Source organism: Malus sylvestris, chromosome 6 (assembly GCF_916048215.2).
Source record: "Malus sylvestris chromosome 6, drMalSylv7.2, whole genome shotgun sequence".
In the NCBI taxonomy this organism is placed as follows: Eukaryota; Viridiplantae; Streptophyta; class Magnoliopsida; order Rosales; family Rosaceae; genus Malus; species Malus sylvestris.
In genome coordinates, this window is record NC_062265.1 from 9,000,644 (window position 1) to 9,027,543 (window position 26,900).

Genomic DNA, 26,900 nt, shown 5'->3' on the forward strand with positions numbered 1-26,900 from the left:
AAATAATTTTTCATCGTCGCACGTGCCCCCACGGGCTGGAAAGGGCACGGTGCTATGCGCCCCTATGCGCGTCATCCCCTACCTCCAGACACCAGAAACTGGGCAAACATGTAAATGCCTTTTTCTCGCTCGATTTTGCACCATTTTCCACAAAATTTTCACCAAAATGTCACAAATCACGAGAGGATGAAGGTTATACCTCTTTAGAGCCTTAAAACCTTCGAAATCACATCGGGAAATTTCTATCAAAACCGGCCACCTTCGAACCTCATGATCCCGACGTCCAAAACCTTCAAACGAAGCACTCCGAGCTTCGTGAGAACCTCCTAAAGCTCGTTGTGAACTTGGATTGTCCTAAAACATAACCATTCAAAAGTTCATGAATAGTGCTCAACTCGGAGTTTGAGTTTTCAACGTGATATTGAACGATTCCTTACCTGAAATGGGTACCAGAGAGTTCGTGTGGTCTCCAGGAGCACGATGGTGGTCTCAAACACGACGATCTGTGATGTTTTGATGGTCTTTGGGTGTGCTCCGTACGAGTTCGAAGGGAGAGATAATGAATTGAGAGAAAGGAGAGAGAGAACGTGCGGGAGAGAGAGAGAGAGAAATCTAATTGTGTATGTGTGGTCCTCCTAAGTCCCTAACCACACAAAATGCACACAATTTTTAATCCAACTTAACTTTTTCCAAGAATTTAGGAAGGTATGCTTTATTCAAATAAACATGTCACACATACCTTAGCAACCTTTAAGGGCAATTCCATCAATTCACATCAACAATAAATGTAAATTTCAGGACGGGCTGTGACAACAACCCAAAGTGATTGGAAAATTATGGGCTCCGATTAAAAACAAATTCCCTAGTCCCTCGTGAATGGAAAATCAACATCTAACTAATTTGTGGTGCTAGGATCATCTCCTCTTGTGGTGCTAGGACCATTTCCTCTTGCTCTCGCTTCCCTTGCATGCTTCCTCACCACATCCGCTTTCTCCAAATTCCAAAAATATTTAGAATTCGATGACTTCCCCTCTACAGGCTCCTTCATAATGTTACGATCTTGTTGAGCCCTTCTTTCTTCTTTAAGCTCTTCCCTTTCTTGCCTAAGTAGCTCTATTTCTCTCTCATTAGCTTGAAATAATTTCTCAGCAGTTGCAGCTTTTGCCTCCTCTCTAGCCTTATCAGCCTCAAATTTAGCCATTTCCCGCGCCAAAGTCAATTCACCTTGGCGAGCAAGTTCTTCCATATATTTTGCATAATCATTCTTGGAAGCACTCCCTTTTCTCTTTGAAGCCTTCTTACCTTAAGGCCTAATTGGACAACGGGTCAACCCCGACGCTTGTTCAAGGGGAGTTTCCGGCACTTCTTCTGTGTCGGTTTCATGATCATGCGAGTCATGAACGGGCGTAGAGTGTAGAGGGCTGATGTTCATGACAACTTCTGGACCGACAGGCACAACTTTGAATTTAGGACAATCTTTGACAATATTCCAACATTCCCATCGGGTGAATGATTTGTTTTTGTTTTTGTTTTTGGTTTTGGCATTATACCAAACTTGTGCTTGAAGTATCTACAAAATGTGACAGAAGAAATAATTATAATCAAAGTAGCTAACGTAAATTTGGGTATAATACAAACAAATAAATAATATATTGTTAATTGATCTGCTAAATTTTCCCCACTTCGAAGATTACCACTGGCTTGTGCCAAGGCGTCTCTCCAAAGACTAAATGATTGGCTGAGTATTCTCCAACAACTGGACATCGATTATTTGGCTATTTTCCCACCAATTTTCTCAAGATAATTGGTATGAATAAGACTCCACATTTCTCGCAACTATATCTCATTGCCCGTAACCGGATCATGAGTAACTTCAACCCAGTTAGAACACAATGTAACATCTTCAATAAGCGTCCAATTCGTACCTGCATCATTTGTCATTTTATTGGAAACCAATTGGATTGAAACTTTGAGAGAAATATTGGAATGTGGTTGAAAGTATATGAGAAAATATGAAATTGTGGTGTAAGGTAGAAGATAATGAGAAGGTATTTATAGAAAAGTAAAATCATTTTTTTTTTCGGATGTTTTATTAATTTTTAACATTTTTTATTACCTTCATTAATTTCTGCCGTTGGATTAAAAAAATTTTTAAATCCAACGCTCCATAATGTGCCACGTGGCACAACGTTAAAATTTCAGATTTTTTTAATGTTAATTTTTTTTAATTTATAAAGACAAATAACGTGGATCGTTGATCTCAAATCTAACGGCTGATATTGCGGAAGGTTTCAAAAATTTTTTTACCGTTGAAATCCAACGGACGAGAATGTGACATGTGGCCACCAACAGTAACACTTTTGCTGTCTGAACCGCGAGCCCTAGGGCCTGAAATGTTGTCGAGGACACGCCCCCACGTGCGCATGTTGTGCACGCGCCTAACACAAAAATAATTAAATAGTGGCTAACATCACCCTGACGTCAACGTTGCATCACTTGGTCCTTGGGCTCTTGGGCCACCGATTCGAGCCGGGCTTGGGCCCCCCTTTCCAATCGCCCTTTGGGCCCCCCTTTCCAATCACCCTCTAGGCTAGAGAAGGTAGCTGGGGCTATTGGGTCTTCAAAGTCGTCAGTCCATCGGGCTCCAACTCCCACTGGAGCTGCTCTTATAAGCTCTACAAATTGGTCTCTCTTCATTCATTTGATAGCCACTTTTAAAAGGAAAGTTCTATTCACACACACCTATTTTTACTTTTTATATACCTTGTTAATTTTTTACCATTGATCTTCTTCAATTCATTCGATCCGACAACCGAAAATTGAGAGATGTGTGTGAGAAGTAAAAATTTGTGTGTAGATAGCACTACTCCTTTTGAAATTGCTAAAAGCTAATTCTACCAAGTGACTCGAGACATTTTAACGATACAATCAAACGTGTTGTTTTGCAAGTCCAGTAAGCTAATGTACACAATTGTTCAACTAAGGGGGTGTATCCAATTGGTATTTTGAGGGATTTTAATGGATTTTGATGAAGTTTAATTAATTTATAGAGATTTCACGTAAAATTTTGATTTAATTCTCTCGAAATCTCAGGATGAGAAGTGAGATTTGTGAATGATGCAGTGTTAAATGAGCAAGGGGGCCATAGAAACTTCTTTTCGAACGACTCCACTCAAAGTTGTTTGGGAGCATATGCTCCTATCAACTTTACCCGGGACACACAAAAGAAGTACTTTGATCCTATTAGACGGCGGAGGGTGAAGAAGCTAGGACAGAATGGTAGAGTTCAAGAGAGCAAAATGCGTTTAGGAACGTGGAATATAGGAACTTTAACGGGAAAATCTATGGAAGTAGTGGAAGTTATGGTGAGGAGAAGGATAAATATTATGTGCCTACAAGAAACTAAGTGGGTTGGTAGTAAGGCAAAGGATCTAGAAAACTCAGGGTTTAAACTTTGGTATTCGGGCACAAATAGAACGAGAAACGGTGTTGGCATCATCGTGGACAAGACCTTGGTACAAGATGTTGTAGATGTCAAGAGGGTAGGAGATAGAATCATGGCAATCAAGATTGTAATAGGACAAGAACTTATCAATGTGATTAGTGCGTACGCACCTCAAGTAGGGTTGGATACGAGTTCGAAGGAGAAATTTTGGGAAGATCTTGGAGACTTGGTGCAAGGAATTGCTCAGATGGAGAAGTTATTTATAGGAGGAGATTTAAATGGACACGTGGGCAGGGAGACAGGCAACTATGGAGGTTTTCATGGTGGCCATGGTTTTGGGGAGAGAAACGAGGATGGGGAAGCTATCTTGGATTTTGCAATGGCATATGATCTCTTCTTAGCCAACACCTTCTTTAAGAAGAGAGAAGAACATGTGATCACCTACAAGAGTGGGTCGTCAAAAACACAAATAGATTTTCTTCTAATGAGGAAAGGGGATCGTATAACTTGTAAGGATTGCAAAGTTATACCAGGAGAGAGCGTGGCTAATCAACATCACTTGTTGGTGATGGATGTACATATCAAAAGAGTAAGACAAAAGAACAAGACTTGGAAGTGCCCAAGGACTAGATGGTGGAATCTAAAAGAAGAAAAACAAGCCATTTTCAAAGAGAAGGTAATCACCCAATGTGTGTGGGATAGAGAGGGGGATGCTAGCCAAATGTGGGATTCCATGGCTAGTTGTATCCGAAAAGTAGCAAAAGAGGTATTAGGAGAGTCCAAGGGCTTTGCCCCACACCAAAAGGAATCTTGGTGGTGGAATGAGGAGGTACAAACAAAGGTGAAGGCTAAGAAGGAATGTTGTAAAGCCTTATACAAGGAGAGGACCGATGAAAATGGTGAAAGGTATAGAAAAGCGAAGCAAGAGGCGAAGAAAGCTATCAGAGAAGCTAAGTTAGCGGCTTACGACGATATGTATAAACGACTAGATACCAAAGAAGGAGAGTTGGATATCTATAAACTATCTAGAGCAAGGGAAAAGAAGACAAGGGACCTAAACCAAGTGAGGTGCATCAAGGATGAGGATGGAAAGGTTCTTGCTACAGAGAACGCGGTTAAAGACAGATGGAGAGGTTATTTTCATAATCTTTTCAATGAAGGACATGAAATGAGTGCTTCTTTAGGGGAGTTGAGTAACTCAGAAGAGTGTAGAAACTACTCTTTTTATCGTCGAATCCGGAAGGAAGAAGTGGTTGTAGCTTTGAAGAAGATGAAGCATAAAAAAGCAATAGGCCCAGACGATATACCAATCGAAGTGTGGAAACTTTTGGGAGAGACAGGTATAACATGGCTCACTGACCTTTTCAATAGGATTTTGAAAACGAAGAAGATGTCAAATGAGTGGCGAACGAGCACTTTGGTGCCTATCTACAAGAATAAGGGCGACGTACAAAATTGCATGAACTATAGGGGTATTAAGCTAATGAGTCATACAATGAAGCTCTGGGAGAGAGTCATTGAGCATAGATTGAGGCAAGAGACACGGGTTTCGGACAACCAATTCGGGTTCATGCCAGGGCGCTCAACCATGGAGGCAATCTATCTCTTACGAAGATTGATGGAAAGATATAGAGATGGGAAAAAGGATTTACACATGGTCTTTATAGATTTGGAAAAAGCGTATGATAGGGTCCCAAGAGACATTCTTTGGAGGATTTTAGAGAAGAAAGGAGTACGAGTAGCATATATCCAAGCTATAAAGGATATGTATGAAGGAGCAAAGACTGCCGTAAGAACTCATGAAGGACAAACTGAAAGCTTTCCCATAACTGTAGGATTACATCAAGGCTCATCCTTAAGTCCTTACCTTTTTGCGTTGGTAATGGATGAGTTAACAGGACATATTCAAGATGATATTCCTTGGTGTATGCTTTTCGCAGACGATATAGTGTTGATAGATGAAACTCAGGAAGGGGTAAATGCAAAGCTTAACCTTTGGAGAGAAGTGTTGGAATCTAAAGGTCTTCGCCTAAGCCGATCAAAGACAGAATATATGGAGTGCAAGTTCAGTGCAAATGGAGGCCAAAACGAGTTAGGGGTGAGGATTGGAGATCAAGAAATACCAAAGAGCGACCGTTTTCGTTACCTAGGATCTATCTTGCAAAAGAACGGAGAATTAGATGGAGATCTCAACCATAGAATACAAGCTGGATGGATGAAGTGGAAGAGTGCATCCGGCGTGTTATGTGACCGCCGTATGCCACTGAAGCTCAAGGAAAAATTTTATAGGACGGCAATAAGGCCGGCGATGCTGTATGGCACAGAATGTTGGGCGGTGAAACATCAACACGTACACAAAATGGGTGTAGCGGAGATGAGGATGCTTCGTTGGATGTGTGGGCACACGAGAAAGGATAAGATTAGGAATGAGGATATCCGGGGTAAAGTAGGAGTAGCCGAAATTGAAGGAAAGATGAGAGAAAATCGGTTACGGTGGTTTGGACATGTGCAAAGAAGGCCTACTGACGCTCCGATTAGAAGATGCGACTATGGGACAGAGGTTCAGGGCCGAAGGGGTAGAGGAAGACCTAGGAAAACTTTGGAAGAGACTCTAAGAAAAGACTTAGAGTACTTGGATCTAACGAAGGACATGACACAGGATCGAGCACAATGGCGTTCTAAGATCCATATAGCCGATCCCACTTAGTGACTTGGATTTTCCAAGTCTCCAACCGAGAAGTTTTCCTCACTCGGAAAATTAAGGGAACACTACCCCAACCTACATGCTCCACTCAGAAAGCTTCAACATACAAGCTTCAACAAAAGAAAATTCAAAGAACTTAGCGAAGAAGGCTTTGGTGTATTTAACACAATACGTTGAAATGAAGGAAAGCTTATTTATTGATATCCCCGATAAGCTACAAATATGTACATATACATGAGTCAAAATAAACACACAAGAGGGAGCCTTCACAAAGGTTGCTTAGGAGAAGTCTCAGCAGTCGGTAGAGCCCCAGAAAGAGAAGGCACCGGAGGGGGATCATTTGGAGCCTCAGTACTGGACAGAACCCTAGAAGGAGGAGGCATCAGAGGTTGATCATTTGGAGCTTCATTACGCGGTACAGCCCCAGAAGACGAAGGCAATAAATGCCTTTGGAACAAACCCACAAATCTCTGATGATCAAGTAAAACTTGACCATCAGTTTCCTTCATCTGGTCAAGCTTCCTCTTCATGTTTGTAGCATAGTCATGTGCGAGCCGGTGCAACTGTTTATTCTCATGCTTGAGCCCTCTAATCTCCTGTTTGAGACTCATCACTTCAGCCGCCAATGATTCAACTTGGCGGGTTCGAGCAAATAGGCGTTGGGCCATATTAGACACAGAACCTGCACACTGAACACTGAGAGCCAGCGAATCCTTAACAGCTAACTCATCAGACCGTTTGGAAAGTAGTCTGTTATCTTTGGGAGTGAGAAGGTTCCTGGCCACCACCGCAGCGGTCATATCATTCTTCATCACGGAATCCCCAACGGTAAGAGGACCAGTAGGGGAGACGAAGGATGGGCGCCATATGTTGTCTGGAGAAGGCGGGGCTGCCTCTTCAACAAGGTTCAAGTCAAAACGACGGTCGGAGGGGCCAGACATTTTCAAAGGTGTTGAAGAGAGAAGAGGTCGGACAAATCAAGATCTTAGAAGTGCAAGAATGAAGCTTCTACTGGTGGAGATTCAAGTGTGCTTTGGAACTTAATGCCAGCCCTTATAAAAATCTGCACTCGACGGAGCCTCAGAAATCGAAGAGGCGCCTGCTCAGAAATCGAAGAGGCGTTTGCTTTCTCAAAAGCTGGGCTGCTTAGAGATCACGAGGGTTGATCTCAGAAATCGAAGAGGCGTTTGCTTTCTCAAAAGTTGGGCTGCTCAAAGACCACGAAGGCTGATCTCAGAAATCGAAGAGGCGCTCGCTTTCTCAAAAGCTGGGCTCCCCAGAGACCACGAGGGCCGATCTCAGAAATCGAAGAGGCACCTACTTTTCCAGCCTTGTCAGCACCTGTCACACGCACACTCAGCTTTGCGGAAATTATGGGCATTTTGTCGAAGACTTCTGGGGAAGTAGAAAACACATGAATCTTACTGTTCAATCACCCACTTCCCACACGCAACAATAGCTCATGGGTACCACAGAAAACTTTGCCAAAGTTCTCTGCCAAAGTTGAGCACGTGAAGCTTGCAGCTCCCATTACATCGCTCTGACCAAGAAGGGTAAAAGAATAGCAAAGAAACAGCATTAACAAAGTTTAGACCCATAAATTTTGAAGGTCTAGCTACCATATTATTACCCACAAGGGTAAAGGAACAGTACCACTGCTGGATAATTGGAAAGTCCCTGTGTGTCAACCTCTGTGCTTCGTGGCAAGGTAGACTAGCAAACATGCCCAACCTTTACTCACATTCGAGAAAACACTCCCAATAAGATTGCTTGCTCCAAAATCGAAGAGGCACCGTCCTTCGAATCTCGAGAGCCAGACTCCCAACATGACTACTTTCTTAAAAATCGAAGAGAGGGTAAAGGAACAGTACCATTGCTGGATAATTGGAAAGTCCCTGTGTGTCAACCTCTGTGCTTCGTGGCAAGGTAGACTAGCAAACATGCCCAACCTTTACTCACACTAGAGAAAACACTCCCAACAAGATTGCTTGCTCCAAAATCGAAGAGGCACCGCCCTTCGAATCTCGAGAGCCAAACTCCCAATATGATTACTTTCTCAAAAATCGAAGAGACACTGCTCCCCGAATCTTCGAGAGCCAGACCCCCAGCATGATTGCTTTCTCAAAAATCGATGAGGCATCGTTCTCCGAATCAATCGAAGAGGCGCTCGCTTTCTCAAAAGCTGGGCTGCTCAGAGACCACGAGGGCCGATCTCAGAAATCGAAGAGACACCTACTTTTCTAGCCTTGTCAGCACCTGTCACACGCACACTCAGCTTTGCAGAAATTATGGGCATTCTGTCGAAGACTTCTGGTGAAGTAGAAAGCACATGAATCTTACTGTTCAATCACCCACTTCCCACACGCAACAATAGCTCATGGGTACCACAGATAACTTTGCCAAAGTTCTCTGCCAAAGTTGAGCACGTGAAGCTTGCAGCTCCCACTACATCGCTCTGACCAAGAAAGGTAAAAGAATAGCAAAGAAACAGCACTAACAAAGTTTAGACACATAAATTTTGAAGGTATAGCTACCATATTATTACCCACAAGGGTAAAGGAACAGTACCACTGCTGGATAATTGAAAAGTCCCTGTGTGTCAACCTCTGTGCTTCGTGGCAAGGTAGACTAGCAAACATGCCCAACCTTTACTCACATTCGAGAAAACACTCCCAACAAGATTGCTTGCTCCAAAATCGAAGAGGCACCGTCCTCCGAATCTCGAGAGCCAGACTCCCAACATGACTACTTTCTCAAAATCGAAGAGAGGGTAAAGGAACAGTACCATTGCTGGATAATTGGAAAGTCCCTGTGTGTCAACCTTTGTGCTTCGTGGCAAGGTAGACTAGCAAACATGCCCAACCTTTACTCACATTCGAGACAACACTCCCAACAAGATTGCTTGCTCCAAAATCGAAGAGGCACCGCCCTCCGAATCTCGAGAGCCAGACTCCCAACATGATTACTTCCTCAAAATCGAAGAGACACTGCTCTTCGAATCTCGAGAGCCAGACCCCCAGCATGATTGCTTTCTCAAAAATCGAAGAGGCATCGTTCTCCGAATCTCGAGAGCCAGATACCACAGACCACTTTTTCAAAGTGCTCTGACAGAGTTAAAACATGTGAAACTGGCAGCTCCCACTACCGTGCTATGACCAAGCAGGGTAAAGGAATAGCATTACTACTTGTTAGGGAGACTCCTATATATGTCGACCTCCATCCCCAACGGACAGGCAGACCTGCAAAAATGCTCAACCCTTCATCATATCTGAGAGGGCACTCCCAACGAAGCCTTTCGAAATATTCAGCTTTCTTTCCCCCCGATAATACCTCTGCAAACAAGCTATACTAGAGCAAGAATATCTCATATCATCAGGGTTAAAAGCAAGAGTATCCCATATCATGCTTTTTCCCTGTCTTTTCCTTTGGCCTTGTTTTTACCTGCAAGACAAGGAGAAAGAGAGCAATCAGTCAGCACTTGGAATCAAGCTTCCAGCCAGGAACTGACTGCCTGGAACCCCTTACCTGATTACTTACCTGGCATTGCTCTCGAGTACTCATCTTCAACATCTTATGTTTCCAGGGAAGATTCCGCATTTGCTTGAGGAACAGATAGGGCAAGTGCGAAGGATACAAGGAAGCATGTGGAGACAAGCGTAACAGCACACGTGCCGATACATCCATTACTCTGTCAAAAGCAAAAGTATCCCATATCAGCAAGGTGGAACGTACTCTAGATTTGATGGACTTGTTTTGACCCTCAAATTCTTCAGTCGGCCTTATACTCTGGAGGAAACCAGAAAACCCTCCAGCTCAGTTCAAGAATAAGCCTGTGGGAAGTTACTTCTTCAAAAGCAAAAGTATCTCATATCATCTCTTCTCATTTTTCTTCTCTTTATCCTTCATGCTGTTGCAAGATGGGGAGAAGGTGAACAATCAGTCGGAGCTCTGATTGCTTACCTTGTCTGTCACCTTTTTCAGCAGACCCCCTAGCTCGGCGACTTGGGAGACTCCTACTACATGGTTTGTATCGCGCTTGACCAAGCCTGAAACTACAAGTAAGCTTCAAGTGAAATTGATACATTACCTTGTGCATCTCCACCAGTTAAAGATACCACCCCTGGATGGAGGAAGAGTACTTCCAGAGAAGATGCCACATCTACCTATGAGACAGATAAGGCAAGTCAAGACGACTCCACACTCCGATACTTAGAAGTTTCGTGATTACGAGATCATTCTCCCACAATATTTCCTAATGTCATTTGTACTAAATCATTCACTTGTACTCACTAAAGGAGAGCTTGAACCTATGTACTTGTGTAAACCCTTCACAATTAATGAGAACTCTTCTATTCCGTGGACGTAGCCAATATGGGTGAACCACGTACATCTTGTGTTTGCTTTCCTATCTCTATCCATTTATATACTTATCCACACTAATGACCGGAGCAATCTAGCGAAGATCACAAAAAGCGACCGTTTTCGCTACCTAGAATCTATCTTGCAAGAGAACGGAGAATTAGATGGAGATCTCAACCATAGAATACGAGCTGGATGGATGAAGTGTAAGAATGCATCCGGCATGTTGTGTGACCGTCGTAGGCCACTGAAGCTCAAGGGAAAATTTTATAGGACGGCAATAAGGCCAGCGATGTTGTATGGCACAGAATGTTGGGCGGTGAAGCATCAACACGTACACAAAATGGGTGTAGCGGAGATGAGGATGCTTCGTGGGATGTGTGGGCACACGAGAAAGGATAAGATTGGGAATGAGGATATCCGAGGTAAAGTAGGAGTAGCCGAAATTGTAGGAAAGATGAGAGAAAATCGGCTCCGGTGATTTGGACATGTGCAAAGAAGGCCGAATGACGCTCCGGTTCGAAGATGTGACTACGGGACAGAGGTTCAGGGCCGAAGGGGTAGAGGAAGACCTAGGAAAACTTTGGAAGAGACTCTAAGAAAAGACTTAGAGTACTTGGATCTAACGGAGGACATGACACAAAACCGAGCGTAATGGCGTTCTAGGATTCATATAGCCGACCCCACTTAGTGGGAAAAGGCTTTGTTGTTGTTGTTGTTGTTGTTGTAATAAATTTCATCATTTTAAAGTTCATCGTTTCAAAAGTTCATACTACTACTAAATCCAACTCTCATGGCTATTTCGTCCGAAGAAGAAAAAGGTAATCTGTGTATATGTGTGGTTATAGTTTAGCTCTATGTCCAGACTGAGGAACTGGGTTGGATCCATGTCCCAACGTTCAAAAAAAATTTGAAAAAAATTAAGGTGGGGACCAACCCTGTCCAGAAATATGCATGGATCGATGGATGTGTTCTTACAAATACAATACAATACAATACAATATGGTATTTAACCATGCCTGGACCATCAATATTTGTCACGACTTACGCCCCCCACCACCACCACCACAGGATATATATCTTGAGAACAAATGACCGTTTGAAGGAAGCAGCAGAAGAAACTAGAAAGAATGGTATACAGTAAGGAATAAAACAAGAAGTATTAAGTCAACAAGTTGTTTCCTTTTTGCCTCAACATTATTAAGTTAATAATTCGCACGCTTTTGATCTGCAAATGCAGCAACAGTTTAAAGTTGTTATTTAAAGGGAGTTACTGTCGGAACAGGATAATAATAATCATTCTATCTTCACTAAAAGTTAGATCATGATCAGGATCAGTGAACTATTAGTCTACAAATGATAAATAAAAAATGTCCGTAACAGAAGTCTCAGAAGAACCAATGAAGGAAACAATTTAATAAGGAAGAAGATAATATAAATGGAATTGAAAACAATTGCAACCCATGTCGCTGAGTTAAATCAGCTTCAGGTTAACTAATTGTAAGTTGATTATCCTCAATCCCCCCCCCCCCTCCCCGCCCACATTGAAACAAATAATATGTTGTCTTGTCAAAGCTTTGTTTGAGGAATTAAAATTTGAACCATACATAAATTTAAAAGTTTTTAACTGAATATCGACGAAATGGCGATCAAGATTTTATTGGTAACATTAGCATTAGTGCCAAACAATGTGGTAAGAAAATATTCTCAAGATAAGATAACATTCATCTTGATCCACATTACCGTTTTTCTTTTTCCCAAGTTAGGGTCTACACTAGAAACATTCTTACGCTACATCAATCCTTTTCTTACATTAAGGTCGTCTTTCACCTAAATTATAAACTATAAATTAGTACGTTACGTAAAGAAATGGCGATAACACTGGAGCCAAGTGCAATATACTAATATTCACTTCATAAACTAAAATCACGGAGTTCATGAATTACAGACATAGGGTATAGCTTTTGACAACAACAAAAAAAAGAAAGTGGGTTAGCTAGATTCCTCAAGCTGGATGGAGACTTTAGACACATCGTAGCCACGATTGATCAGGAGGTATCTTTCTCACAGCTGGGTTTGTCCATGAAAATTAAGCCAAAAATATGTTGACCCACATACCTATCCATTCCAAAGGATATTTCTTTAGCATAAGCAACCGATCGAAGCAACTCTAAAATTATGACCGTTGGAAAAAGTACTAAAATTGTATTTTTGCCATTCCGCGTAGATATATAGATATACATATATATATATATAGCAGTTCCATTTCTTCCATACCTCCTAGCTCTCTTACAATCGCATGATCTAATAACTCAGAGAGCACTCTTCCCACCATATTCTCTCTCTCTCTCTCTCTCTCTCTCTCAATATTTTTTACTACAATAATTTTTTATTCAATTCAATGGCTTCGCATTCTCTTGTGTTATCATTCATTTGTTTCTACTTGGTGTGCAACATACTTACTTTGTTAATGTTGTTTCATGCAGTGCCAATTGTGACGGCAGCGAGAAGCTCTCACGTACTAGTCCGCAGCAGTCTGATGACCTCGTCACCAACCCCTGCGACCGATAGCAGCAGTTCCAAGCCCCACCACAAGTGGGTTGGACCCAGCGGCCACCGCCTGATCATGGTCGACGTGAACGGCTCCGGGGACTTCCAGTCTGTCCAGTCCGCCGTCAATGCAGTCCCGGTGAACAACACGGTCAATATTGTCATCCTAATCAAGCCCGGATGTTACATGTAATTATAATTGTTAATAACATTGATATTAAAATTCTTCTTAATCTTAGTAAGTTAATTACATATATATAACTATACGCACAGTTAAGCACGCAGACTATCATAAGAATTAAGAATAACAATATTATAATTAATGCAGAGAGAAAGTGGTAGTGCCGGCGACGAAGCCGTACATCACGTTTCAAGGAGCCGGGAAAGATGCGACGGTGATCGAATGGCATGACCGTGCCAGTGACCCTGGACCCAACGGCCAGCAGCTCAGAACTTACCGAACGGCTTCTGTTACTGTTTTTGCTAACTATTTCTCTGCCAGAAATATTAGCTTCAAGGTACGTAACAACAAAGGTGTATATCTAGCTAGCTACTTCATAGCACAAACACGCCCATATATAATAATATATGACCTCAGATTTTACGGTGTAACAATAGAGAGGCCACATTTTAAAAACCAGATACATTTTAAGTGATTGCATGCATGCATAATTAGTAATATTGATCTTGGTTTATTGGTTGCAGAATACTGCACCAGCACCGATGCCGGGGATGCAAGGATGGCAAGCGGTGGCATTTCGGATATCCGGCGACAAGGCGTACTTCTCAGGCTGTGGCTTCTATGGTGCCCAAGACACACTCTGTGACGACGTAGGACGCCATTACTTCAAGGAGTGTTACATTGAGGGTTCCATAGACTTCATTTTTGGGAATGGTCGGTCCATGTACAAAGTAAGAAGCTATACATATATACCTAGCTAATTAATCCAGTTATTCAATTAGCATAAATTAATTAGTATTTTGAATTATGCATGCCACTTTGTCTAATTGTGCTCCAACCAATAATTTAGATCAATACGATATACGAAAAGCCTGTGACTTTAACCTTTTGGGACGCAGATGCACCTTTTTATTGTCACTCTGTCAAAAGAAAAAGATTTTTGCGTGTCTTCTGCAGCATCTTTTGTGACAGTGATGTCACTTGGGTGCACATAAATCCATGAAAAGTGAGCTTGCTTTTTCTTCAGCATTTTTATCTTCTTTTACTGGCAACAGTTTTATCATTTACCATGCATGTAAAGCCACAGATTAAGGTATCTATTACTTAAAATGTAAGGTTTACACCAATCAACAATTATTAATCACTCAATGACGAATCAACGTTTGATAGTGATACACGTAGATGTATGTAACTACTAACTAGACGTTCAAGAGTAACTATTGCCATTAGTCACTTAGCGTTGGTGTGAATGATTAACATTAAAATGTGTCTGTATTTTACTGTTCAAAGAAATTTGAACGAAATTATAAAAGTGATGTGACGCCGAGAGCCTAAATTATTCTTGAGTTATAACATGTATAACCACGCTTTATGTTTAATATTAAACAATACTAAAAGGTATTGAACAAAATGATTAATCTCAAGAACAAATCCAAGTGAATATACATATGCAGTAAATCTCAAATTACATCTGTTTTTTTTTTCAACGTATACTATCATTGTTTTGACTTATACAGCTTAACTGTTGGCACACAGGACTGTGAGCTGCACTCGATAGCAACCAAGTTCGGGTCCATTGCAGCCCACTACAGGAACTCGCCGGATGATAAGTCAGGGTTCGCTTTCCTGAACTGCCGGGTTACCGGTACGGGTCCGTTGTACGTGGGTCGGGCCATGGGGAAGTACTCCCGGATCGTATACTCCTACACCTACTTTGATGACGTGGTTGCACACGGTGCCTGGGATGACTGGAACAACACAATCACAAGTACTGCTACAAAGTAATTAACTACATATTTCCCTTTATTTTCTATTTAATTGCCATAATTTCTTACATATGTAGGTTTGATTAGTTGGTGCATAAATAAGTTAGATTAGTTGATTAGGTCGATACACTCGTCTCATTATATTGGGAAGAGGATCCTCTCTGGATTTTCTTTGTGAGGATTCTCGTCCTATCCGTTCAATGTACATCATACGGCCAACTTTTGTTAGATAATATTTATATTTAAGTTTAATTAAAATTATTTAAAATTATTTCCAACCGCACGATGTACGATGAACGGATAAGAGATGAGGATCTCTAAAATCCTCATCTGGATGAGATCAAAATCCATTATATTGGAGTTTCGATCTCTCGTTCTAGATCAGAATAATTTAAAATATTGATTAAGAAAACAATATTTTATTTGTCTTTTTGAAAGTAAGAATGTCTGTATGGCCCATTATATTTTGGTTATGTGCTCAATTATGAGTGTTTGGGCTCTTAATCATTGTTGGCATCAAATTTAGTCAACAAGACAAGGCCGTAGAAAGCTCAAAAGAAGTTGAGGTGAAACCATGATTCGGCCACACCCAATGCCAGCTATGGAAAAAGATTGTCGGGTGATACTGAAAAAAAAAACAAAAAGGAATGCAGAGAATATTACCCGAGAGCATAATTGCGTGAGTGACTGACAACTGTCATGAAACATGCAGTAACAGTCGGAGTCACTTATGTAAATGTGCGAGCTTCGGCGATTGTCTCAGATAACGCTCACAAAAAACCCAAACTATTTTCTTCTTTAACAAGTAAGATAACCATATGCCATGCCGTTCGTAACTATCACATTGTGTTTGAGTTTCCGAGTTTGAATTTCCCGCCCAGCGGACCTAAAGTAATTGTTGGAATGCAGTGGGAGTGTGTATCTGGGAGTGTACAAGTGCTGGGGGCCAGGAGCAGAAGCCCTGCGAGGGGTGTCATGTGCCCCGGAGCTTGAGTACGACTTGGCTCATCCATTCCTCGCCAAGAGCTTTGTCAATGGCAGGCACTGGATCGCACCCGATGATGCCTAAGCTTTTACTTTTGCTTTCTATATCTTCTGCCATTCTTTAATTTATTCATTCATTCATTCAATTCTTGTAATAATATTGTTTGCACTCCACGTCTCCAAGGCTTTTGTATTAAGATTTCTTGGATGTATTCAATTCAATTGTATTTATTCATTTCATGTATCTAAGTCTCTCAGCCCTTTCTTATTTGGAAAATATAATGCTTAATTTATATATACTTGTATTTTTTTTCTATTAGTTTCCAAACAAACTATATCGACGCAAATAAATGCTGCTTTACTATCTAGTTAAAATAAGTTGCATCACACACACTTTGTTTTAATAAAAGTGTGGAACACGAAACAAGTTTTAACTGAATAATGTTTGCCACTCAACCTGTCATGGCGGAATGTAGTGACATTAAATGTGTACAAGTAAATAAGTTACTACACAAGTGACATGAGTATCATGGAGCAAAAGACACTATAGTTCAACAGATTGTGACATCGAGGGGTGGTATAAGGCCATCTCCATCCAAGGGGGCTAAATAGAGCCCCATTCAGAATTATAGCCTTACAAAAAAATTATCTTTAAGTAACAATGTCAAGTCATGTTCATATATCATTTCCAACCGAATTGGCTAAACATAGCCCCATAGATCATTTTTTTCACTTTATATTTTAAACGTATTGGTTAATTTAATTAAACTACTCATTGAATGCTTTTAAATCTAATCGCTGAATTTGAATCAATTATTGCAACTGTATAACTGAAACCCATAAAAGGGGCTAAGAGGAGGATTACATATGGCTCGCCTAATGTCCATTTGGCAAAATAATAGCCTGGTGAATTTTATAAAATTATAGCCCAACCATCGGTTGAAGATGATTTTTTTGACAAATGAGATCATTTTTTGACCTTTAGACTTGTAACCCTCTGCATTGAAGATGACCTAAAGGGAGTGATTTTTGCACCCCCAAACACCCCTCCCAAAAAAAAAAAATTATGCACACCCCTCGGCAACTCGAGTCCATGATTTTCCTTATATTTACCAATCAAATGGGTCGAGAAAAGAAAAAGGTGTGCAAGATATGAAAAATGGTTGGGCAAAAATCATTTCCCTTATCAACCATCATAATATACAACATGGGAAAAGCTACATCCAAAGACCAACAAACAAATCGAAGAGTTTCCCTCTCATATTAGCCCCAGATTTTATACAAGCTTTTATGTCCCAACACAGCCTGAACTTGGGCAGCTCAAAAAATTCATAGATTTTGACATAATTCAACTGTAATAGGCAATAACCAATTGCACAAATTCTGAAAAACAAATAACTGCGTGCCCTCAGGGATAACTGCTAGGGGTATACGAAAGGTAGTCGGGGTAAGACGTTTGCTCACATTATACAACAATTTTTCTGAGACTCCAGCATCTCTGGAGACCTGCAAAGGAAAGCAACGTTCATCAATCGATAGAACTGCACCATATTTCAAAACAAATTGTGCAAATTGATGGTGCTACCGAAAAAGCATGCTAACTGAGTCAATTTTCGGACGTGCAATTACTGGTAGAAGAGTAGCCAAGCAGAAAGCTATCTGATTTTCCTTCATAACATAACAGTGCATATTAAGTTTTGATATGACAAATAATTGTGCAGAACATCAATTTGCTCCAAACAGAATCTTCTATTCAAAATTTCAATCTCAGTGTCTTTCTCCTGCAGAACAGATTCAAGGTCTCACAGCTTTATAGAAGAGGGAATCTTCTCCCATTGATTTAGCAGTACATAAACATCCGATAATTAGTCTAGAATTCCGAATCTGAATAACTCTGAAGACCAAGTGATTCGCTAGTTCTAATACTTAACACTAAATGTACTTGTCCTTCCAAATAAATAAAATCTAACAACAGTATTCCATACGAAATACAAAAAATGAAAATGTGGTTATCAGATAATTTAAGATGTACAAGCAATTTAAAGTTTGCATAAGAACCGATGATTCAGATCTTCATGATTAACACGGTAGAGAAGACTTACAGTTGTCCAAGGCTAGCTATATCAAAATCAGGAGCTAGCTCTTGCACAATATCATTAGGTGGTTGGCCGCATTCTTGCATTTTCTGCATGAGCTCAAAAATCTTGTTGAAGTTTCCAGAATCTTTTTCATAGACTTCGTTAAGTTCTTTTATGAGTCCGTACTGGTGAGAATAACGTTCATAATCCTCTTTACTCAAACTTGCTTCATGCTCTTTCAACCAGTTTGGATATCTTTCTCCAATTTCCTTCATCGGTTCATGAAGAATATCCTTAGACAAAAGCTGCTGCATCATGGTCTCAACAATAGATTCCATGTCCTACACAAATAATAGGGGTTTATTCAACCTGTTGGACATATAGATGTTTGGCCAATTCGACAAAGCATCGAGGAGGAACGTAAAAGGTAAAGCATATTAGTCAAATACAAAGAACATTTAGTAATTAAAGCATTTCTTTATAAACCAGATCCTAACACTTAAAGGAGATATACAGAGATATAGGAGATTATTATGCTGATTACTATGACACCTTTAGAACCCACGTTAGCTCAAATTTTGCAAAACTCAAAAGCCCAACATTGCATATGTAAGTAAAATAGTCTCAAATACATGGAAAGTACAAAGAAAAAATCGGAGGATCATTGAATCTAGGTCTACTATAGTTTGACTACTTCCAGGGCTATTAAAACAAATAAAATGACTTTTTATAGACAGTTTCAAAAGCATAAGGCATATGCATTTGAGAAATATACTCGTCGGTCGGGTATGGTTTAGACTGTCTTTCGGTAGATAATGAAAACAATACTTGTTTTCACCCAAAAGCTTAAAGTTAGATAATGGTCATTGAAACCATAACCAAAACTTCTAATTTCTAAAATAATTCTTTCAAGCAATGCAAGTGCCAGTTAGTACCGAAAAATATATTAAATGAAACACTGGATTGAAAGAATTTGTTTATACAGAATCTAATACATAAGAAAACAATATACATACATACATACATACATACATACATACATATATATATATATATATATATACTTTGCCACCAGAGTCTTTGATGCCTACAATGTCAGGTGTCATGAAATCTAGTACCGAAAGGCAACCAAGACCAGTTGACCTTGTTTTGTCAAGTCGTTTAGCCACTTGAACAAGTAAAGCATCATAGAATATTTGAAAGGTTAACACCTCAATAAATTTCTTTTAGCTATTTAAACCACTTCACAGTAGCAACAATGCAGACATGAATTATACTAATTTGTTTCATGGATGCAGCAAAGAATTAAATTTAATAATAGATAAAAATAATTAAGAAATTAGACATCATCTTACGCCCACCATAACTCAAGGCAATACCCATCTTGTGTTGTTTGCATCAATTATCAACCAATCTTCCAAAAGAATAAGCTACCAGATATCAGTAGTGGATTTTGAGATTTTTGTTATTTTGTCCACAGAGTTGGATTGGGCTTAGTAGGCACCTAATGTTGGTCACAATATCTTCAACAATTATATTGGCATGACTACCGTTGTCTATAACCAGGATGTGAAATGGACCATCATATTGTAACAATGCTTGAAAAGTGTTCTCCTTCATCAATTCCTCTTCATTTTCTCCTACATAGTGATTTGATGATGTTGACGTAAAACCAAATAAGAACAGTTTCTCTTTTAGTTCTTGAGTGGTAAAGGCAGTAGGAGTGTCTTTATAAGCAAAGATCACCAATGTATCCAGACATTGTGAACAATGTCAGAAGCCTTTACATGTTCAACAATTCACCTCATATTTAGATTTCAAAGTTCGAACTAGAGCTTACACTCCTTAGTGCGTTTTAGTTATAGACCTTAGAAGAAGTAAGCAAATGAATCATAGAAGAAAAACAACCACCAAAGTTTTTCACAAGTATCAAGTCGATAACATGGTGGTTTGTTCCACGTAACAATCCAATTCTTGTACCAACTGATAATCTAGGTAAAATGGTGGAAGCTCATCCTGAAACAATAGAGGGTTATCAGTCTGTCCTTAGTTAACTTGCATCCGAACATAAATTCCTCAAACTTTTCAGCGTAATCAATGACAGACATATTCCCTTCACGTAGAGACGATCACTAGTCCAAGAAACGTAAAAAGAAGGACAAGGGTCAAAATTTATCTTTCAATATTCTCTCTCCCTGACTCCAATTTACAACTGGTCCTTCATATGATATTTAATTGGCCTTTTAAGGCCAGTCCCAAAGACTTTGGCACCAATTTCACTTTTGGAAAATCTGGCTTCGTGAACCATAGACAATTGCCAATCCAAGTATCAGTCCAGGTCAGATGGCCAAAAACTTAGGCCAAGAACCGTAAAGACTCTATATTCTTTTACTGAAAGCCTATCGTAACCAGAAATCCTACAACTACAAAACCAGAAATCACACACAACCATCTGTAAAAAAAAATTTGTTAGACCGCACATTACAAAAATTTAAAAGAAACAATTTTCCAGGGAAAAGGAGGTTAACAGATCAAACTGCAAGTATTCACAAATATCATGCATAACCGTGTCAGAAATACAATTTGTAAACCAATAACAGCTCAAACTGCATTCAAGCCTAACCAAACAATAAGCAGAAAACCTTGAGAAAAACCCAAACAAGAAAGAAAAAAAACAAATGTAATTCATACAAGTGCAAAGCACATTACCTGAGACCCAGCAAGACTCTCGAATTGCTTGACCCAATCCTCCACCATTGCATCGTCCACAATATCATCTCCACCTGGTTTTGCACTTGTCACAGATTCAAGTCCCTTAACAGCTTCTCTTGTCTGCTCTCTGAGCTTATCAAGTGCCTCAGAAACATGCGATTCTCCTGAAACCTTCTGTTTCCCCTTTTTCTTGGCTCTTATTTCAGGTAATCCCATGCCAAGTCCTTGAACCCCAGCTGGCAAGGAAGGCAGTTCTTTCTTGTCCTCCGTAGATTCTTTACTTCTATGACAAGTAAAAGAAAGCTAAATACTCAGTTTGTGGCATAAATTCACACATTTCCAGTACTACAAGTATCTAATCCATTATGCACGGCTTATTTTACAATTTTCTTCACAAATTTTGTCTACAATTTTCTTCACAGGTTTTGCTTATATCGGTAACTACATAAGTTGAAAATGCTGCTGCACAATTTGGGCAAAGGGAAATTACAAACACCCATCATTTGATTGCTTTCTAGGTTCGAAAACTAAATGTTGAATGAGATATCAATTCTAAACAACATTTATGAAGAGTTATAAACTGCTTCGGAACCAAGAAATCAGAATTTCGATTCGCAATGTTCGTACTTACCACACAATACCAACTGATAATTCTGGAGAAACAAACACGGAAATTGTAATATTGAAGCATAGTAATTAGTAAAGATTGAAGCTTAGGAGAGAGAGAAGGGGGGGGGGGGGGGAGGGAGAGAATGACCTTTGAAGGGAGGAGGGTTTCTGGAGGTTGAGATTCTGGAAGTCATCCAAAGCACCTGAAAGGGCAATTGAAGGTGAAATCAAAACATGATGAGAGAGAGAGAGAGAGAGAGAGCAAAAGCAAAAGCTTGTTGTATTACTATCGAGGAGTTCGTCTAAGTCATCGGAGTGGTCAGCCATGGACGAAGCTTCAACTGCTCCCTTTGTGCGGGTTTGGGTGTGGGTGTGGATTGGAATGGGATTTTATGGAAGCGTGGAATTCGAAGGGATTGATAGAAAAAGCGAAGCACCAGAAATGACGTGACGAGGCGGTCAAATCTTTATGGACTTTTGATAATTTCAGCCTTCAACTCTTTTAAGATTTTGTTCAAAAAACCTCTTCTTGTAAAGATATTTTCTCTCTCCCCTCTGTGCCCAATAATTTTACTATGAAAAAAAATTGCAAATTGAGGTTTTCGTTTGAAGGAAGTTTTGAGATTGAATATCAAGTCTATAGTTACAACTTACATTTTATAGATGAAGATAACTTTAATTAAGTGAAATTAATATAATTTTCTTAATTTCAAGTGAATTAATAAAAGTTTGGATAATTACAGCGTAATTCTTGGATTATACCTCAGTTTGAATTTTGGTATGCGACTTCAATTAGTAAATTGTGTAGTTCATCCGACTATGTCATGTGTGACATTTTAGTTATCTTATGTCGCTTTTATCAATTTCGTTGTTTTTATGTATTTAGAACTACTGAACCAATTAATAACTTAATATGATGTTAATCATACAAAATCATAAACGAGCATTAAGCAAATCACATACACATCACATCGAACATCAATTTCTACACTTCATCAAAACAATCTGAATTAGCCGTTTGTAGACCAGAAAATTCTTTCAAAAAGGGTTGAATTTACAAAAAGGGTTGTAAGATCCATTGGAAGTGTTAAAGCCCCTACTAGCCCTAATGGCTTACATGCCACGTTTTTTTCCGGAATGTTGGGAGCATGTTAAAAGTTCTGTTATCAACTTAGTGAAGGATTTCTTTGCTAATGGCTAAACTCTTGCTTTGATAAATCATACTAACATTGCTTTGATCTCTAAAGTGGATAATTCTAAAACAGTGGATCATTTTAGACCTATTAGTTTGTCTAACGTCAGTTATAAGATAATTACTAAAATAATTGTGAAAAAGACTGAAGCCTTTATTAAAAAATCGCACGTCAAATAATCAAGGAGCATTTGCGCTAGGTAAATTAATTTATGATAATATCCTCATTGCACATGAGTTCTTCACTAGCCTCAATACAAAAAACAGGGAAAGTGGGGCAAATGGCAGTTAAACTTGATCTAGAAAAATCTTGTGATATCTTAGATTGACAATTTATTAGAAGTACTTTAAAACAATTTGGGTTTCATGATGGCTGGATCTATAGAGTTATGAAATGTATTTCTTCTATCTCTTTCTCCTTACTAATCAATGGTGTTGTAAGAGGTTATTTTTACCCTTCCAGGGGTATTAGGCAGGTGACCGTTATCTCCTTACATTTTTATTCTATGTATGGAACCTTTGATTAGGCATTTTAATCTGCTTGCCTCAAGGACTAGAAACCACATAGGTGTGTTATCTTCTCCCTTTGGGTTTAGGGTGCCTAATTTAGTTTTTGCTAATGACTGTTTAATTTTTTTGTAAAGCTACTTCTAAGGCTGCTCGTGGCATTCTTAGGGTCTTTAATATTTTTTCCTGGAGCTTTTAGACAAATGATTAATTTTCAAGAGTCTTCTTTGTATTTTTTGGGCCCTAAGATGATTTAAAATATCAAATGGTTGGCTACTTCGTTTGATTCTGTTGTTTGGATCCAAGTTTTTCAAGAAGCAAACTTCATTGCAGATGTTATCATTTCTTTAGGTCACAATGTTAAAGGTATGTACATTGTGATAAGGTGCTTACTAGCGAAGCAAGACATGATTTGATATTTGGTTGTATGGGCTTTGGGTGTCCCCACAACGCTTCTATGAATTATTGTCTTTAATTCTCAAAAAAAAAATTAAATAAATAAAATCAATGGGGTAAAATTGAAAATAACTTTCCATGTACATGAATAAAATGAATCCAAGAGTAGAATGTGAAACTACATGGGCTATATGACTCTTTGTTTACATGTCTCGTGCCGAATAACTTCATGATTTAAGCACAGTGCAACCTAGGAGGGCATTGCAACTGCAATCACCTGGTGTCAGTTTCTATATTTTTGTCATGTGATTAAGGATATTCTCATCCCTGATAGTCTCCTCAAACAATTAGCTTCGATTCTAGCTGCTTGGTTGATTTCTGGTTCTGCTGTGACTGACTTATCTGTGGTTTCGATAGCCAATGTGTCAGTGTTATGGCTTTCATCCAGGCAAGGCTCAAGACCCTTAGCTTGTAGGATTTTCTTGAATTTGAGGATGCGAACTTGTTTCCACAAGTATGTTTTGGTACACATGGGGAGGCATATATTTCCCTTCTTGGGGACGGAAGAGAGTTTATGCGTTTGGATTAGGCGGGTAAAGAGTTTGAAGCTTTACTGGCCGATTTCTAATTTTTGTGACCTTTTAATTGTTTGAAGTTAGCAAGATGCTTCTTTCCAGAGAGATGGCGGTCATAAAAGGTTGGCTTACCACATTTGATATTGCACAAATCACATGTTTTTGGAATAACAGTTGCAGTTTCAAAAGTCTTCTTGTGCTTCTTCTTACACTTTGAACCATGTTGATGTCCCTGGATCTTATTTTACTGTTCACTTTCCACTATTTTTTCATGGCTAATAACTTTCATGCGTAAATTAGACGTGCAATTTTGTTGGACCCTTATTTCAAACCCTAATTTGATAACATTTTTCATCTTTTCAATTTTCTTTATCTTCTTCTTATGTCGCTTTCCATTCTTGTGCTTCTCAAAAACTTCCAAACTAGTGCATGTAGCCTTACAAACTTCACACCAAGCAACCTAGGGGTTTTCGTCCGTCTTAGATCTAGAATTCTTAAAACTGGAGGAATGAGAAGATGTTAAAGCAACACCATGTTGGGGGAAATTCATAGGACCACTTGTAGCCTGGCCATGTGCTCCCCCACTGAAAGAATAGCCAACACCACCATGTCTCATGTGGCTGTAGCCAAAATTTCCAAGGTTTCTTTTGAAAGGCTCGTCGACCTTTTCACCACTACTTGTGTATAAAGGCTAACCAACCTACAAAAAATAGATCTTCAATGGTTTTCAAGAATGTAGAAAGTTGGATACATGCATGGTGAAAAAGAACAACAAGGTTTACAATCATAAAGATATTAAAAACCTCCACAACAACTTATGTTCAAACTACGTATACCGAAAACCAACATAAGGGATGTAAGCCAAAAAGTACAGTGAGACAAAAATGAAAATTGGTAACATAAAGGAGCAAATACTAGGCAAAGAGATGTACAAAACCTCTGGTTACACATAATATTTACAAGAACCCGAGAGACAAAATTTGTCTAGCTAACCCAACATATAGTCCAAACCAAACTAATAAGTCTAATCATTCTTTTTTGCACATAAGCTTCCTAATCATTATCTGAATCAAGTGAAGATAATTGCCATTTTGCATTCAAATTTGCAGGTAATTTAGACTAATAGACCTAATATCTACAGCAACGCTGGTGGCTTACTTTCAACATATTACATTAATAAAAGTTAGAATAGTTGAGATCACCAGAACATCAAGCCAGAAGTCCTCTGAGTTCATGTATATGCACCTATTTTTGAGTTTTGCTAATTTTCTAAAAGTATTTTATAGTTGCACCGAAAAAAGAAAAAGAAATATTGAAGTGGATGGTAACGGGAAGAAATCATACATGGTAGAATTTGCAGGAGTAACTACACTTTAGTCATCACTATTCACTTATCAGTTTTAATCACACAAGGACCCGCACCAAACACCATGAAATGTGTATTACAAAGTTCGGAGAACTTATTATTAACATGAAACATGCAAAAGTTTGTAACATATCAAAACCAAATGTCATAAGTCCCCTAAGACTCAAACAAGCAATAGAAAAACACGGCAGTTACATGCTTTCTTTAATTCTACCATAGAGGCACCCAAAACCCATGCTAAAGAATCACGTCTAACAAAATAACATCTGTACATGATCCTGAGTCTCTACATTTAACATCAGATTACACGCATTTAAAAAAAAATCTGATCAATGGATTAATATAATGGAGTTCTATTATTCCACATCATCATAATTAAAATTTCACCTAAAACTGTAGAACTTACCCATTTTTCATTTTTTAGTAGCTCATTTTTACTTTTGTTTTAATTGATTAACTCCTTCCATTCTTTTCTCAAACCCTCTTCCCAGATTCGCATTGTCATGGTTGTCATCTCTGTAACTGTCTAATACAACTTAAAAAAATAGATAAAATAGTTACAATTGAATGATATTGCAAAAACTATCGGCCTAGCAATAACAACTAAATAACCATTTGCTACTTGGAATGATTGCATCGATGGCATCCATATGGGAAAATAGTTTGTAATGTGAGATGGTGGGGAAGTTGGAAAGGGTTTTGATTGAAATACAGTTCAAAAGCTGACGTGGAATAACTATGTTACGTTACATTAATCAAATATATAAGATCTTCCTAAATGCATGCAAATGCACCAATACTAAATGTAGACACTTGGGATCCATCTGTACAATCAGGTTGTACATCACATCAAATTAAAGCAACTGAAAATTGGAGAGTAGTTGGGATTATGATATAAACATTCACAAAAATCACAACTAAGAAGCTATAAGTAACTAACCAATCTGTAAATTATGAAAAAGAATGCACAACAGTTGCAACAACAACAACAAAGCCTTATCCCACTAAGTGGAGTCCACTATATGAATCCTAGAATGTCATTTTGCTTGGTTTTGTGGAACGTCATTGCACCATTGCACATAAGTTACAACTAACATATTATCCCAAAGCAAAGACCGCAATTTACATTGAAGAAGATAATTACCAAAGATAAAAAAACCAGATTAGTTCCATTTAATTGCACATTTGTATGCAATTCTGCAAACAAAAGGTGACCAAAAAAGCTCTTAACGAATCCAAATTCAACAAAAACTATTCATACTCATAATTAACTTATATAATGGGATTCCAACTTCAATGCACTAAACAATGACACAGAGAAAGAAAAAAAGCATTAATTCGGGTCTGGTTTTAATGCTGAGTGTTTTATCCGTTAGATTCGATTTCTAGAACTATTAGATTTTCTAATTTCAATCTTAGCCATTTATTTTTTGTATCATTAAACAATTTTTCCACTAAAATTCAACTAACACATCA

General features: G+C 39.0%; 2 protein-coding genes across 3 annotated transcripts; one reads left to right on the top strand and one right to left on the bottom strand.

The window, feature by feature from the left end:
- The first annotated feature begins 12,774 nt into the window (after nt 1-12,774).
- On the top strand, nt 12,775-16,271 carry LOC126625191 (probable pectinesterase 68). 2 transcript variants are annotated; one of them, XM_050294270.1, is made up of 5 exons: nt 12,775-13,247; nt 13,387-13,576; nt 13,764-13,970; nt 14,776-15,020; nt 15,532-15,649. In XM_050294270.1, the coding sequence occupies exons 1-5, from the start codon at nt 12,910-12,912 to the stop codon at nt 15,581-15,583; spliced, it is 1,032 nt and encodes a 343-aa protein (XP_050150227.1). In that variant the 5' UTR covers nt 12,775-12,909; the 3' UTR covers nt 15,584-15,649. The 2 variants fall into 2 exon arrangements, with proteins under 2 accessions (XP_050150227.1, XP_050150226.1); XM_050294269.1 differs by lacking the exon at nt 15,532-15,649 and adding an exon at nt 15,915-16,271 and having other exon boundaries at nt 12,777-13,247.
- Nucleotides 16,272-17,229: 958 nt separating this feature from the next.
- Nucleotides 17,230-21,911, bottom strand: LOC126626878 (peroxisome biogenesis protein 19-1-like). The gene is made up of 5 exons (XM_050296276.1): nt 21,676-21,911; nt 21,537-21,591; nt 20,777-21,062; nt 18,092-18,408; nt 17,230-17,495 (listed from the first exon to the last, which is right to left on the bottom strand). Exons 1-5 carry the CDS (start codon nt 21,713-21,715, stop codon nt 17,450-17,452), a joined length of 744 nt encoding a protein of 247 aa, XP_050152233.1. The 5' UTR covers nt 21,716-21,911; the 3' UTR covers nt 17,230-17,449.
- Nucleotides 21,912-26,900: the final 4,989 nt, after the last annotated feature.